The sequence below is a fragment of the Carex rostrata genome, chromosome 14 (genome assembly GCF_964058835.1).
Source record: "Carex rostrata chromosome 14, lpCarRost1.2, whole genome shotgun sequence".
Taxonomy (NCBI): domain Eukaryota; kingdom Viridiplantae; phylum Streptophyta; class Magnoliopsida; order Poales; family Cyperaceae; genus Carex; species Carex rostrata.
The window spans coordinates 8,943,217-8,958,489 of record NC_135931.1 but is presented as its reverse complement, the minus strand read 5'-3'; the positions used below and the strand labels follow the sequence as shown (position 1 = coordinate 8,958,489).

General features: G+C 35.1%; 2 protein-coding genes across 3 annotated transcripts; both read left to right on the top strand.

Annotated features, from left to right (window-relative positions):
• The first annotated feature begins 2,669 nt into the window (after positions 1-2,669).
• Positions 2,670-7,098, top strand: ALF4 (aberrant root formation protein). Of its 2 annotated transcripts, none has more exons than XM_078315096.1 (14): positions 2,670-2,859; positions 2,943-3,137; positions 3,225-3,374; positions 3,471-3,543; positions 3,622-3,803; positions 3,891-3,950; positions 4,033-4,165; positions 4,254-4,313; positions 4,736-5,007; positions 5,303-5,374; positions 5,654-5,731; positions 5,937-6,131; positions 6,244-6,295; positions 6,820-7,098. In XM_078315096.1, the coding sequence occupies exons 1-14, from the start codon at positions 2,782-2,784 to the stop codon at positions 7,035-7,037; spliced, it is 1,818 nt and encodes a 605-aa protein (XP_078171222.1). In that variant the 5' UTR covers positions 2,670-2,781; the 3' UTR covers positions 7,038-7,098. The 2 variants fall into 2 exon arrangements, with proteins under 2 accessions (XP_078171222.1, XP_078171221.1); XM_078315095.1 differs by having other exon boundaries at positions 4,033-4,180.
• A 1,799-nt stretch (positions 7,099-8,897) lies between these two features.
• On the top strand, positions 8,898-13,452 carry LOC144565398 (D111/G-patch domain-containing protein). The gene is made up of 6 exons (XM_078315141.1): positions 8,898-10,168; positions 11,017-11,108; positions 11,382-11,456; positions 11,674-11,735; positions 11,979-12,048; positions 12,447-13,452. The coding sequence occupies exons 1-6, from the start codon at positions 9,061-9,063 to the stop codon at positions 13,137-13,139; spliced, it is 2,100 nt and encodes a 699-aa protein (XP_078171267.1). The 5' UTR covers positions 8,898-9,060; the 3' UTR covers positions 13,140-13,452.
• The last annotated feature ends 1,821 nt before the right edge of the window (positions 13,453-15,273 follow it).

The window sequence follows — 15,273 nt, the reverse complement described above, 5'->3', positions numbered from 1 at the left end:
AAGATGTCTCGCGGAACAGCCGCATTTTGCATTATAGATATATATTACTATAAACTATATAAAAAATAAGACAAAAAAAATATATTTTTAAAAATAATAGAGATTAATTAACTTTCATTTGAAAAAACAAAATATGTAATATTTTGATGAAGAAATTAAAAATCTTGAAAGTTTAAGTGGACATTTTTTTTTTTTTTTTGAAAAAGTGGGGATACCAGCTGTTTTCATTATGAAACGTCTAAGTTCTTACAAAATTCAAAATATACAAAACCAATAACAACTAAACTGAAACTAGAAACATCTAAGGCAAAATACAACTAAGAACAACTTAGTCAACTAGAGCAATTAAGACGGAACACTTCGAACCACAACACTCATAGAACTAGAAAACGTCATCAGAAGAACTAATGAGGAGACCATCAATAGCCATTCTCGACCCTATCACGCAAATAGTTAGAGAGGTCCGGCCCCTCTAAACCAAGAAAAGCGTCCTCGTCTGAATCCCCCATGGGGCTTCCCCTTTCCTGAGTGCTTGTGTCCAAAAGTATCATCAGAGGACCTGCCTGATTCAAATAAAGTTATATCCATAAGTAAAATGAGAGTTAATTTAAAGTATGAATCATCAAGTCTCGTCTTACACCAATAAGAAGTTAAAGTTATAATAGCGGATCCTATAGAACTAACATTAGGGACTGGTACGTATTAGAAACAGATCCTATTTCTGGTAAGCCACACCAACTATAAAGTGGCAGCACGAACTAATTCAACAAGTAATGAATCATTTAAAGGAATCCAGTTATCAAAAAGCCACAAGTCAGAAATAGTACAACAATTATAATGAAAGTTATTGTAATTCCCTATCCATGACCAAAACAAAGAAATATAAGGGCAGGTCACAAAATGATGGTCAACGGTCTCGGGTTCACCACATAAATGACAATTAACACTACCCTGCCATCCCCTTTTAGCTAAGTTACATTTAGTGATGACTCTATCTTGCCTAAGCAACCAAATTTTTTTTTTTTTTAGGAAAATTTTTGAATGCCATAAAATAGAATATGATTTATTTGAAATACTAGTAAAAGACAACCACAAATAAAGAGAGTGAACAGTGAATAAACCAGAATTAGTCCATCGCCAAGAAATTTTATCAGAAGAGGTTGAAAGTTTAAGTGGACATACATATCTACAGTCATGAGTCATCCCTTTCTATAACATCTGAAAGGTGGTAAATACGGTCTCCTAAGAACTTGCTATTTCGAAGTAGAATTATCAATATTTAACGACAAAGACGCAGGGAACATGGATGCTTTGTTCATTTGGATGGAGCAAGGATAGCACTAAGAGTGTGTTTGAATGGAGCAAAAATAACATTATTCTTTTGAATTATTGGATGTTTTGATGAAGCAAGAATAGTACTAACTTACTATTCTTTATTTGTCTTATATGAGTTAGCTCACTATTCTACTAACTCAACTAAAAGTTGAATTAGCTACTTTTCTAAAATTTGAGATTAACTCTATTTCTTGTTTCATCCAAACGTTTTTAAAAGTAGAAATATAAGGTAATGAAATACTGTGAACAATAATGACTGTAAAACTGCAGTTGTAATTAAATAAATCTGGACTTCGGTTTAGAAAAAGGAAAAGGAAATATTAATTTTTATAAACAATTTCTATAAAAAAAATTATATTAAAAAAATTCGATTTTTTTTTTGAAAAAAACACATATAATTGTAAACGACATGATTATTAATTTAAAATTATATTTCATCTTAGGACATTAAACACGTATTTTTTAAATAAGAGAGAAAAAACACGATATAAAAGTCATTTATTTAAAAAATGAGGTAGAGAAGCACTATTTATTGAATATTAATCAGAGAAAAAGAAAAGTGAAAAAAGATTTGCAACACTCGTTTTGGTCGAAATTTTTATTAATAGGAAATATATTAATTAAATATCGAGATTAGAGAACGCCTTTGCATTTTTTCGAGATATAAGGAAAACGTGATAGTTAATCACGTCCTCTGACCGTTATAGACTATCACAGCCAGAATTAACACTAATCACCGCACTTAAAAAAAAAAATTCTTGGCCGTGATTATCAATCACAGCCAGACATGCATCATGCCATATTAAAATGGACAAACTCAGATCTCATTCTACACTGTCAGATATTGCACTGGATTTGAATTATGGCTGCAATCACGGCCAAGATTTTTTTTTTTAAGAAGTGCGGTGATTAGTGCTAATTCTGGCCGTGATAGTCTATAACGGTCAGAGTACGTGATTAACCATCACGTTTTCCTTATATTTTGAAAAAACGCAAAAGCGTTCTTCATTTTAGATATTTATTTAATTAATTTTCTATTAATAAAAATTTCGGCTCGTTTTCGTCTTCACATCTCGACAGGTACGGCCGTACAGTTCTTCACATCTCACATTAATCTGGTAATTTCGTATAAAATGTAACAAGTCGAAAATAAAGCCCATAACAAAGTAAAAATGAAAAATAAGTTAATAATAGTAAGCCCACAGACCACAAAGAAAGCCCGTTTAGTTTCGTTTTCCTACTTCCCCCAAACCGGCATTCCTTTTAATTGGGTCCCACACGTCGGCCATAGTGCTTCGCGTCCAATGTACAGACGCAGAGTCGCAGACGCTCGTTTCCTCTTCGATTCACAAGTCACAACCAGTTGCCTGTTGCTCGCTGCCTTGTCCCCCAAAATCAATAAACCGCTTCAAACCCCATCATTTCTTGGTCGTTTGAAGCGAAAATATGTCGATCGAAACCGCTTCTTCCCTTTTAGATCCCTCTCTACTTCGCCTTAGAGAATCGCTGGAAGCTTGTGCTCAGGTAACGGTACTGAACTTCACTTCGCCTTAGAGAATCACTTGGTTTGCTGATAATAATTGGGTTAAAATGCTGTCTCTGTCAAGCCATTAGATGACGGAAGTGAATCTCACAAGGCCGTGTCCAAAGTAGTTGAAATTCTCAATTCCATCAGTCACGTGCCTCAGTCCGAGAATGACGTGTCTCAATATGAGGATGAGAACTCAGTTCCAGATTATTCCATCTCAGAAGAAGCACTTCATGAAGTCTACCAGTGTCTCTCAAACTCTCCTTCAAAACAGGTTTGTTATATTCTTTTCTATAAATAGAGGAAATTTTCTACCTCTCACTCTTCTCTTCAATATGTTAAAGCCTGACTGATTTTGTAGATGGTTATTGATGTGCTCTCCATGGACCTTCCACAAGTGGTGTGTAGGATGGGTACTTTGTCAGACAAATGTCAGAAGATTGCAAAAATTATAATCGAGCTCTTTGTTTCTACTTGTAACCCTCGAGATATGATCGCCATTTTGTGTGAGGTTCGTACTATGCAGATTGTAATTTGATCGTATACAATTCAACAGAAGTTTCCTATTTAGACATAAGCTCTAATGCTCAATGTTTGTGTAATGAAGGCGTTAGATGTGGAAATTGAAGAGTCAAAAGCCCCACTATACTATCTTCTTCTCTTCAACGGGCTTGCACAAGGTATGCGCTTTAGATTTTTTTAAATAACCTTACATGTAATTGGTTTGTTCTAGGTTCCTAATGATATAATTTCCTCAGTGCTGCTTTTGATCCAGAGGCGGCACTTGGAGCAGGTAAAGGTCACAATTCCAGTTGTTCTCAATGTTCTCTCTAAAGTGTCAGTTTTGAATCTGGAGGAAGAACATAACAAAAGCATTACCGAGTTATTTGAGTCTGCTGTCAGAATTGGTGGTTCTATCCAAGAAATGTGCAAAAATATGGTCAGTAATAACCTGGTACTCAAAAAATCTCTTATCATGGCTGTATGATCACTTTGTGTGGTTTTTATCATTGTCTTATTGGAATAGGATGGAAGACGGAAAAAAGAGCTTTGTGCCATTCTTGGCCTTTACATCCTACATAACATAGTTGAGTGACCCAAGTCAAAAAGTCTCAAATTGTGCTTTGATTTGTAGTCTGACTTATTTAACATAAGCTTATTATGTTCAGGCTCTTATATCTCAAAGCAGGCAAAAGATATCGAGCTGCACTTCAATTGTTCTCCATATGTCAAAATTTCTTCCCTTTTGCGGATTCTCCTATTTTGGCCTAATAACTGGGTCAGATGTTACCACTGCCATCAGTAAGATTTCAAAAGGTAATAGTTAGCTTTAAGATAAGGATTTCCATTAAATCCATTGTGACACATTTTTATTTGTAAATTTGTGTAGAGGATGATGATGATCTTGTACGTTGTTTCTCTCTCTCCAAGGATGGTGCGAGCCTCTCAGGTCTTTTTATCTTACTCAGATACTTTTCTTTTTCTTTTTTATAATTTACATATAGAGAAATAGAGGAACTACCATGCTTGCTTCTGTCAAGTCTTGAAATGTCTTCTATACACTACTGAAATCAATAAATGCCACCATTGTAATCTATTTCTTCAGTACTCATCAGGAACCTGGTAATATCATGTATGTATGAAACATGAAAAGTAGCCTCTGTGTTTTTATTTTTCTCCTGTACATGTAAATCAGACAGCAGCACCCTTCATTACAGTTAACTTATTTCTCTTTCCTTTTTGTTCTTTCTTTCTTTTTCCTTCTGTCTCTCTTTTGACGAATGATTCTTGATCATTTCCTAATAAAAATATAAGTCATTATGAATTAGCTTACTAGTTACTGCATAATGCCCATTTGATTTATATTTTCAGTGATATGGGGTCATATAAATGGTGTTATTGCAAATTCTATTGGAGAGAAGTTGGAATTAGTTGTGAAGGAAATTCAGAGAAGTTGGATTGAAATGTGGAAAGCAGTTGGCATGCTGAAGTATCCTCTTTCTTCTGTTACTTGCGCTTGGGAAATAAAGGAGCATGCATTAGAGCTTTTATCAAATATTATGGAACGAGACAGCTTAGATGAACCAAAAGATCAAAACTTTGATTTTTCCTCTTTTGTGCCTAGCATTTTCACAACACTCCAGGTAAACCCCTTTTCTCTGGAGAAGTTTTCATGCACACTTCCTACCAAGCCTACAATAAACCTGATACTGAACTCTCATTATTTCCTCAAATATTGTAGACCTCACCAAACATTCCTTCTATGATTTTATTTAATTAGTATCAAGTAACTAGAATTAGATGCCATATGAGCCTTAGCTTTTCAAAGCTTTCTTCTTCATGCGCTGTCTGAAGATTTAAAGGGTTAACAAAATCACCTCCTTTATTTCTCCTTTACCATTTGAACTTGAATTGATCCCAATATGGTTAATGTATCAGGCTATTCAAATGGTTATGATGGGTGCAATGGATGCATCACTGAGAAAGAAAGCTTTTGTTGTGTTAAAGAAGGTAAGATGTGAAAACTGAATTCTTCTCTGTGCTAAGGATTGCCACAGTGCTCGATAAAACCATATAACTGGCCGGCTAGGTATTAAGAGTACTTTGATGGTGCCCAATTATTAGCTGGTGGTCAACTAATTGAAATCCACATTGATAGTGACCAGAACTGAACCTGACTGGTATAGTCGTATAGATGCCGTCCTTTACAGTATTTAGCTTTTAAGATGCTAATATTTTGATTTTCAGGCGTATTGATTATGTCATCTTTTTATGCTATGTAATTATCAGATTATTTCAACTATTCCATCCTCTGACCGGTTTGACATACTAAAAGCTCTTATAACAAATAGCACGTCTCCTACCATGGTAAGTTCTTCTACGAAATAATGCAAAGCCAAAGCTTACAATCTCACTCCAGTGATTTTTTTTGTTGTCCTCTTTCATACTTTTGTTGTGGAGGTGCTTTTGACATTTTTATCTGAGCATTGAGCAATCATTATTTATTATTTTATCCAACTTGACAAGCGTCTTTATTATCTATTGTTATTCATAGCTAACTTATTTTTGACAGAAAGCTCTTCTGATCGATATGGTGAGAGAGCAGGTAGCTGGACAGTACCAAAAAGATGCTAAAAATAACGAAAATGTCAATGACCAACATGTTACGGAAGCTTTTTCTTGGAGCTTCAGTGCCCTTGATTTGGTTGAGGTCATATTAAGGCCTCCTGAAGGAGGTCCACCTCCATTTCCTGACAATAGCGAGCCGGTACATTATGATGTTTAACCTTTTTTAGTTTTACAGGACATTTTTATGGTTGCAAGCTTTTTTCACATTTTAAGTCAATTCTCTTACTTATAAAATTATTTTGAATTTTCAGGTGTTATCTGCCCTCAACTTGCTCCGGTTCCTGCTTATAAAAGAATCAACAGGTAAGCTTCCTTTATATTGATACCGGGTTTTTTCTACTGGTACTGAACCTGGCAAATATGGACTTGGAACAGGGCATTCTTATCTAATCTACGCTTCATCTATTGGAACTAAAACATAAAAAATAGATTTGACCAGTACTGTGCAGTGTGGTATGTATGTACTACTGAATCATTACTAAAAATCTGAAATATAAATCCTTCTATCAAGTTTCGTGCTTGTATTAGTGATCCAATTTACTAGAAAATCAGGGAGTCTTTTTGGGCTGGGAAAAAAAGAAGCATAGCCATACTGTTTCTAGAACTAGTTGTGATTCAGTTGTACTTTTTGGTCCCAATATTTGTGTTGTTACAATTCATATTGAATTTCAACATATGATATACCATCTGGTAGTTTTATTTTTAGATTGTTTATGGGCTTCCGTGGCATCTTACATTTCTTATTCAGTCTTAGTTAAACCTCCTGCGAAGTTTAGACTCTGCTAAATTGAGGAATCAGTGTTCATTTAAGTTTTTTTCCTGTGCAGGACAATCCAATGGGATAAAAGTGCTGACACAGCAAACATTGCAGAAGATATATTTAGAATGGCTTCTTCCACTTAGAATGCTGGTCACCAGCATCAGAACCGACAATGAAGATGGTGGTAACGAGTTTACAGATCATCTCATGTGTGGGCTAAACCCAGTTTTGTTGGTTCTCTACCGCTGTATTGAATTGGTAGAACAAAGCATGAAACATCTCTAAGAAATATTTTTCATATGTTTCTGTAGTCTTGTTATTGAATGAGATCTTTCATTTACCCTTTTAGCAAGTACCTCGTCCAATTTTGCATATTTGCACCGTGCTTCGGCTATGTACATCTATTTATGACAAGCTAACAAATAACAACAAATTCTGATACATAACGGGAAAATACTTGTCTAGTTATCACAGCGAGTCCCCTCAAGGCCTCAAGGGCCTCGCCCCCCTATGAAATGAAAGAAGAGCCCATGAGTCCATGACCCATGCAAAGCTTTTGAGCACCCGCATCACATAAAGAGAGAGAAGGTGAATATTTTTTTGCTTTTCGACTCTCAATCTTTTTCTTCACCCGATATTGTAAATTTGTAATAGTTTCTCGGCCGATGTCCATCCGATTTTTTTATTAATAGAAAAAATAAAAATAAAATATCGATTATGGGTACACTTTCGCGGAATGTCAAAAAATAGGAAAAACGTTATGGTTTATAACGTCCAGGACACTGTAACTGAACGTTATAAACCATAACGTCTAGTTAATCTGATCGTTAATGATCACTAATTAATAAAACATACTGTAGTTGAACGTTATGGTCTATGAAGGTAGCAATTTTTTTTTTTTTTGCTATGGTTTGTTGTACCAAAAAAAAGAAAGAAGAAAGCAAAAGAAAAACACTTTAGTTGGACTTCATAAACGATAACGTTCAGCTACAGTGTTTTTTGTTAATTAGAAATCATTAGCGATCAAATCAGCTGGATGTTATGATTTATAACGTCCAGCTACAATGTCCTGAACATTACAAACTATAACATTCTTCTTATTTTTCAAAATCTAGCAAAATAGTTTTTCATTATCGAGAATTTATTTTTATTTTTTCCTATTAAAAAAAAAATGGGATTTCCATTGTCTTAATTTCAACATCGCCCTTGTACTGAATTATAGTAATGTTGCAGCCCTGCATGTTGTAATTTAATATGCTTTATTTTATGTTTGTTATGGTCAGCACGTGGACTTGCAGGGTTTCCTGGTCGATTCTACCTAATTTTATAGTAGTTTTGGATCAACTTAATTGTTCATTCGTTATTTTCATCAATATCAGTATTGGCATTATTAAATTATAGTAGTTGAAAACTTGAAACATTTAATTGGATCATAATTTTATTAAGTTAAACCGTAAAGTATGATATTAATGTGATTTCAACATTACCTATTGAATAAGTTTTAAAGATTAATCTAATTTGTTTCAAACCAATTTACTTGATGAGTGATGTAGTTACATAAAAAATGTATAATTTTTTAATTTATTTAATACAGTAAAGTGGTCAAATGTGAGATTTTTTTTATTGCATTCATTTTTCATCCGTTTTTTAGGGACTTGATACTGAAAGTAATTAAAGTCTACCCAATAGGTTTTGAAAATCGGTGTCTAACATTCCTTCAATATTTTTATTATTTTTCTAGTTTAGTACTAAATTAAAAAACAATTTAATTATATAAACTCTTAACTTTTTAAAACTAAATATTAAAGAAATTAAAGTTGTGATGGTAACCATGAATGGTCCTTTAATAATCAAACCCAAACCTCTGGACCGTACAGTATATATCAAGGGAAATGAATATTCATTCGTAATACTGATTTATGTGCACGGAAGTATATCATCTGCCTTCTGGGGTGCAGAAAAATCCTACCTCCTCAGTCACTGCAGAGTGGGACCGGATGGGACCGAATTTAGAATTTAAAGGTTTAGAATTTAGAGTTTAGGGTTTAGAGGATTCACCAACAGTAACTCTGGGGCAGCCGATTCAATCCCTTATGTGCACCTGGTGCAGATATGTTAGACTTATATGTTATCTCCACGTGCAACGCCAAACCGCCATTCCTCCTCCGCTTTCGTCCGCTCCGCCACTTCCTCTCTTCCTCTTTCGTGCCTCCCACGACAATAGTACAACCCAAGAAAGAAATAAAAGCACGCAAAAAAAAAAAAATTACTAAAAATATATCAAAACCTATTTGTAACCTAGCTTTGAATGGGTGGTGGAAAGCCTAGACCAAAAAAGAATCCCACCGCCGGTGGGCCTACCCACGGCAGTAGTGGCCGCCGTCCCCGCCCCCAAACCTCACCGATATTATTCAAGCGCGAATCTCCAGGCGAAGGTTCTAAAGCGCCCAAGTGCTTTGGCAACACATTCGGCTACATTTACCCAGCCACATCAGATTCCATCGAGACTAACACGGAGGTCGAAGTCCCGATTTATTCGTACCACCCAGCGATTGCCGGGGACCAAGAGCTTGGGTTTGGGTTTCAGCGGGAGGAGGGGGATGAATCTGGATCCGCAGAGGTCAGCCACTCAGGACTAGGTTTTGTTGAGAATGAAGAAGAAGAACAAGTTGCAGAAGTGGAGGCAATGGAAGAAGATCAAGATAGAGAAAAAGAGGAAGTGATGGGAAAAGAATTGGATCAACTTTTGACTCCTGAGGTGAAAGAGGGCGGTAAAAGCGAGGGCTTTTTGTCTATTGGTGGATATCGGGTCTATACAGAAGACACCTCGTCGCCAGAAGAAGACATGGATGACGACGAGGACGATGTGTCAGGTGATGATGAGGAGGATGACATGGACGAAGTGAGATCTTCAGATGATGGCGAAGAATTATCTCAAAATGATGTTGATGATGATCAGGATGAGGATGGTGAGTCAGAATTAGATGATTCCTCCTCAGAAATAGATGATGAAATTGTACGTGATTACATGGAAGGAATTGGTGGTGCGGATGAATTTCTAAGTGGCCTATCAGCAAAGAAACTGAAAGAGTTAGAATCTCAGTCCGAGTCTGACAACTCTGAATCTGAATCCGATAAAGATGGTTTTTTGAAGAGGAAAAAGCTAGGAGGGGTAAAATTGATGGAGGCTTCAGAGGTTTACGGTATGAAGGGGCAAAAATGGAAGGCAAAAGGGAAGGCTAAGGTAGCTTACAATTCTGCCAGGATCGAGTTGTTGACCTTAGAAAATGTTGTTACGCTGAAAGACTCTAGAGCTACTTCTAACAGGAGAAAGAGTGCTCCTTCTCAGCTTTCCAGGTCTTGGCCAGGTCCAGATGATGGTAGGAGAAGTAAGAAGAATTACAGAAGCGTTCCAGGTATATATATTTTTATCGATTGTTATTATTTTTTTGGCATTGGTAATTTGTATGCACATTGATACCAGCTTTCCAGATAACTGTACTGCCATAACAGTGGAGTACCAATACTGTTTGCATAACAATTCTTTTTTGTTTGATGTCATGTTCTTTCGACACAAATCGGACTTGTTTTGAATGAAACTCTGATAGACATTTGTCATGCCTGCACCTATTATGAATATTTTTTTGATAAAATCTGATTTAAAAAATTGATGTTCTATCAAACATTGCAATTTTGGTCCTTAGAAGCAACTTTTTTTAAATTTATTACCTGAAATTGAGCTAAAACCAAGCGAAGAAGATTTAATATTACCAATTCAAAATTGCATGAGCTGGTCATGCAGCAGTCTTTTCGAGTGAAATGTGAAATGCTGAGGCGACTGAATGTCTTTTGTTCAACTCGCCATAGTATTAGTTATTGTAAGGTCGGTAAAAAACCCAAAAATATGAATGCTTCTTACAAAATAGGATATGTGTCGGCTGTTATGGTAAATGTTTTAGTGATACCTTCAGTAAGCAGTTCATGTTAGATGCACATTCAAGAAGCTTTTATCAGATCAAACCAATTTTCAATCCAATAATAATTACCTCAGATTCAATTTGGTCTTGTAATTGTGATTACATTTGTTTAATGTATGATAATTTGTCTTAGAAACAGTTATAGAATAAGCACCGAAGCTTATATTACTTCAGCCTTTTAAGATTCTGTCCTTTATATTCTGGGAATTTTGTTGTTTTAGTTGACATGTAGCTAAGACCCTCAATAATGTACTTTCCCAATTGGTAATAATTTGTGTAACCTGAAGGTGAAAAGAAGAAACACCGTAAAGAGCAAATTGCTGAGAAGCGTAAGCAGCGTATGCTCAATAGGGGCGTTGATCTGGAGCAAATAAATCAAGTAAGATAATACTTGACTTCACAACTGTCAATGAAACATTGGCTTTGCTGTTTGTAGTCTGATAGTGGCATATATCAGTCACGATGGAAACCATAACTTTTTGAGTACCTGATGCACTCGCTTACTTTTTTAGGCCATTTCTCGACTCCTTTTGGTGTTTCAGAGTGAATTAAAGATCGATTGTACACTGGAATTTTCCGTTAAAACAATTATTTTCTAACCTTAAAAAAGGACAAGTTCTAGAAGTTAGTGAATTTTGTTCTTTGTTTACAGCAATTGTGGCAAATGGTTGTAGATGAAGTTGACATGTATGCTTTCCAATCTATGCATTCTCGCGATTGTTCACAGGTACTTATCGTAATTACAAGCTCTTTTCAGAAATGCATGTCAGTCATCGAGAACTAGACTATCTCACAGAAGTTCTGTATCCTCTTTCAGTTTTCTCATCCTACATAAGCAATTTTATTTCCTAGACTTCTGATTTAATTTTAAAAAGTACACCTTGGCTGCAGCAGTTTTCATATTAGTAAAATTGGTTTTATCTTAATTGTGATAAAATTTGCAGGTCCAGCGCTTGGCATCAATTTATCACTTTAAAAGTGCCTGTCAAGGTTCTGGAAAGAAAAGGTAAAACCAAGAAGGTTGAAAAATTGTTAAAAATAAAATTTGAATGATTACAGAGGCAAAAACAGCATCTGAGTTTTCTGGTATCAAACTGTTAGCAGAAAAATATTTAAAACAGACAATATGTATGATAAAAAAGGATGGTGTAATATCTATTATCTGTTATCAAGATGCTTTGTTCCAACTATACTATTTTCTGTGCCATTAAAGTTGACATGACAGGCTGATATTATTATTTTCTTTTAGATTTGTAATGGTGGCACGGACAGCGCAAACGTGCATGCCCTCTTCAGTTGATCAAGTACGGCTTGACAAGGTAAATGAACAAGATTTTTTTTAATGCCTTAAATTCTAGTTTTCTTATTGTGTAGTTAATCATTATCATTGTATTTGCAAGAAAATAGTGTAATTTGTTGCTTTTTTTATTTTTGTCCCCCATTACAAAGAATGCAACAGTCCTGATGCATGATAGCAGAAATAAAGATTTTTAAAACTTAACCTAGGTACTAAAACTAGTATGTTACTAGCAGATAAATCATGTTATATCTAAAAGCATCATATTTGTTCTTGCATACAATATGATATGGATATTCATACATACATAACGACATTAGATGCAAGTATAGTTATGACAGATAATAATCTATATGTTATGTACTTTTGGTACTTCTCTGTTTTTACTGAAATATATATTACTTTTATTATGTGTTATAGCTTTTGAGAGTGAATTATGACAATGGTGACTTTGCCGTTGTTGATGTCAATAACAAGAACATACCACGTGGAGCTAGAAAAGGCTCATCATCAGAAAGACCTAAAAGCAACAGATCAAGCGGCAGGAAAAACACTTCTGGAAAGCAGAAATCCACAAAGACATCATTTGCTGAGAAGCCTGTGGCATTCGTCTCGTCTGGCACAATGCTAGGAGATTCAGTTACAAAAAAGGTTGTAATGGAAACAATTGTGGACTCAAAGGAGACCACAGTCGTGGTAGAAAAAGTCGGTGCATTTGAAATGCACACGACAGGTTTCGGCTCAAAGATGATGGCCAAAATGGGGTTCATCGAAGGCCATGGTTTAGGCAAAGACAGCCAAGGGATGGTTCGGCCAATTGAACCAGTTCAGCGACCAAAATCTTTAGGTTTAGGTGTCGAATTCGAGCCAGGTGAAGTAAGTGGTACAAAGGTGGTACAGTCAACTCCTAAGGTTGCACGTTCTAGTTTGAAGAGTCACCATTCCAAGAGAATTGGTGGTTTTGAGAAGCATACAAAAGGGTTTGGTTCTAAAATGATGGAGAAGATGGGTTTTGTACCAGGTAGTGGTTTGGGGAAAGACAGCCAGGGAATTGTTGACCCCTTAATGGCTGTCAGGCGACCAAAATTGCTTGGTTTAGGGGTTAAAGATTAAATAGCATTTTTTCTCTTAATTTAGTGGAGAGTTAATGCTGTTTCCATAGGCCTCCTTTTCATTCATCCTGTAGTTTAGTTTAGTTTATTTTCATTATTGATAGGTTCGGTTAATTTAAGATCATGTAAAATGGAACCTCGTGTGCTCAAATCTCGTGAGTGCTGATGAGGCCTTTACAATATAGCAATGTTTCATCCCTTCATAGTGGAGATGAGCTTGGTCTTCTGTTCGTTCTGTTTAATGTTTCTGGTCTGTACCTTGTTCTGTTTAATCAATAAGGTTTGAAGATATAGTTTTCCAAAAGTTAAAAATATTTATGAGGTTGCATGTGGTGGTCCTCTGAACACTGTTGACCAAAAGTTGTAGGTTTCTCTGTTGTTATTCCATTGAATTCCTTTATAAAGAAAGTTTTTTGGTTTCCAGTTTTGCTGACTGGGTTTTGTACAGCTTTTGTCTAAATTCTGAGACTCGTCCATGAAGTAATATTTGGAAGACATTAATCAGTCACTCAGATTGGGCAGCTTGTTGCAAATAATCATCTCTTGAAATACTATTTTGAAATTTAGTGAATACATTCTTTTATTATTTAATTATTGGGAAAATTTCCGGTGTGCCCATTCAAACTTTCAAAATAGCCAATATCCCCATAAATACTTCATAATATCCAATATCCCCATATAAATTTAACTTTCTTTCCTCTTTCCCCTTTCATTTGTTTAACTATTTATTTAATTTATTTAAAAATCAAACTGACAAATTTAACCTTCTATTTGAAATGAAAGCGTCATGTGCTTTAAATCATCTCCTTCCTTCCCTATATCTCACGCTTGATACTTCCTCCTGCTTTCATTCAGAATAGCACACATGGGAAAGTTTTTTAGTCCCAGTTGTCTCTCGTGTCTCTCTCGCTCTATACCCCATTTATCCTTCAATTTCTTGCAAGCATGAGCTTTGGCCCTACTAAATACACTGGAACAAATTGAAGCCCGAGGATTTTGACCATGGAATTAAAATTGCTAAAAAGGTGTCTTATGGTTCTTAAATGAGTCTTTTATTCATTCTAATGACAATAAAGTGCCAAAAAACCTCCAATCTTTACTGAAAACTAAAGTGCTAAAAAGGTGTCTCATGGTAATGCTAAAAAGGAATTTTCACGATTTTCACAATACTTTGATTGCTAAAATTTGTCAAAATCTTTGATTGCTAAAAGACACATTTTTCTTCTTCTTTTAATTCATGTTTGGATAGAAACTGAGTCAGAAACACTGATTTACCGACTACCAAATATAGGAGACAAAGTACAACCTTTAGTAGCGCTAATTGTATTCTTAAATTTTTTTTACCAGTACTTATACCGTTTTTCTTTTACCATTAAATTTCATGGATCAGTCCTTGTACTATTTGGTTAATCAATACCTAGGACTTTAAAAAAAAAAAAGTTCTGGTATTATAAAAAAAACACTATGCAGGCATTAGGTGTGCCAAGTAACTCTTTGATGATATGGTGCAACTCACATTGAACAAGAAGGCAAATAAACAAACAAACAAAGGAATTACAACTAATATGCATGATAGTTTGTAGATTGGAGAGAGATGTGTGCAAGGAAGTTTAGACATGAAGAGAAAGGCTTATGGGACCTATTGTAACAAGTGCAAGAACAATGGAATTATTTGCAATAAGAGAAGTACACAAGATGAAATAAACGGTAAGCAGATGAAGCGTTTCAGGGACCTAAGGAGAAAGAAGACGATTAGTTAGGAACGAAAGCGTCTCATCTTTTTTTTCCTCTGTTGCTCAATCCTTTTAGAAATTAAAGGGATATCTCCATTTCAAAGAGAATGATAAATTTGTCAATTTCATTTTAAAATTAATTAAATAAACAGATAAACAAATGAAAGGGCATAGAAGAAACAAAATTAAATTTATATGGGAATATTGGATATTATGATGTATTCATGGGGATATTGGCTATTTTGAAAGTTTTAATGGTTACACCAGAAATTTTCCCTTAATTATTTATCCTTTTTATAGTAATGGATGGGGTACTGCTCTGTCACTGTGAAATCATAACTATGAAGGATGACACTTGACTTGATTTACAAGGGGTATTAATTAATCAACTCACCTACTAAA

Excerpts from the sequence above, each read along its gene's own strand:
- LOC144565398 (XM_078315141.1), top strand. The coding sequence starts at position 9,061 with ATGGGTGGTGGAAAGCCTAGACCAAAAAAGAATCCCACCGCCGGTGGG. Across the intron at positions 11,109-11,381 it reads ATCTGGAGCAAATAAATCAA|CAATTGTGGCAAATGGTTGT; the intron begins GTAAGATAATAC and ends CTTTGTTTACAG. Across the intron at positions 11,457-11,673 it reads ATTCTCGCGATTGTTCACAG|GTCCAGCGCTTGGCATCAAT; the intron begins GTACTTATCGTA and ends TAAAATTTGCAG.
- ALF4 (XM_078315095.1), top strand. The coding sequence starts at position 2,782 with ATGTCGATCGAAACCGCTTCTTCCCTTTTAGATCCCTCTCTACTTCGC. Across the intron at positions 4,181-4,253 it reads CATCAGTAAGATTTCAAAAG|AGGATGATGATGATCTTGTA; the intron begins GTAATAGTTAGC and ends AAATTTGTGTAG. Across the intron at positions 6,296-6,819 it reads GCTTATAAAAGAATCAACAG|GACAATCCAATGGGATAAAA; the intron begins GTAAGCTTCCTT and ends TTTCCTGTGCAG.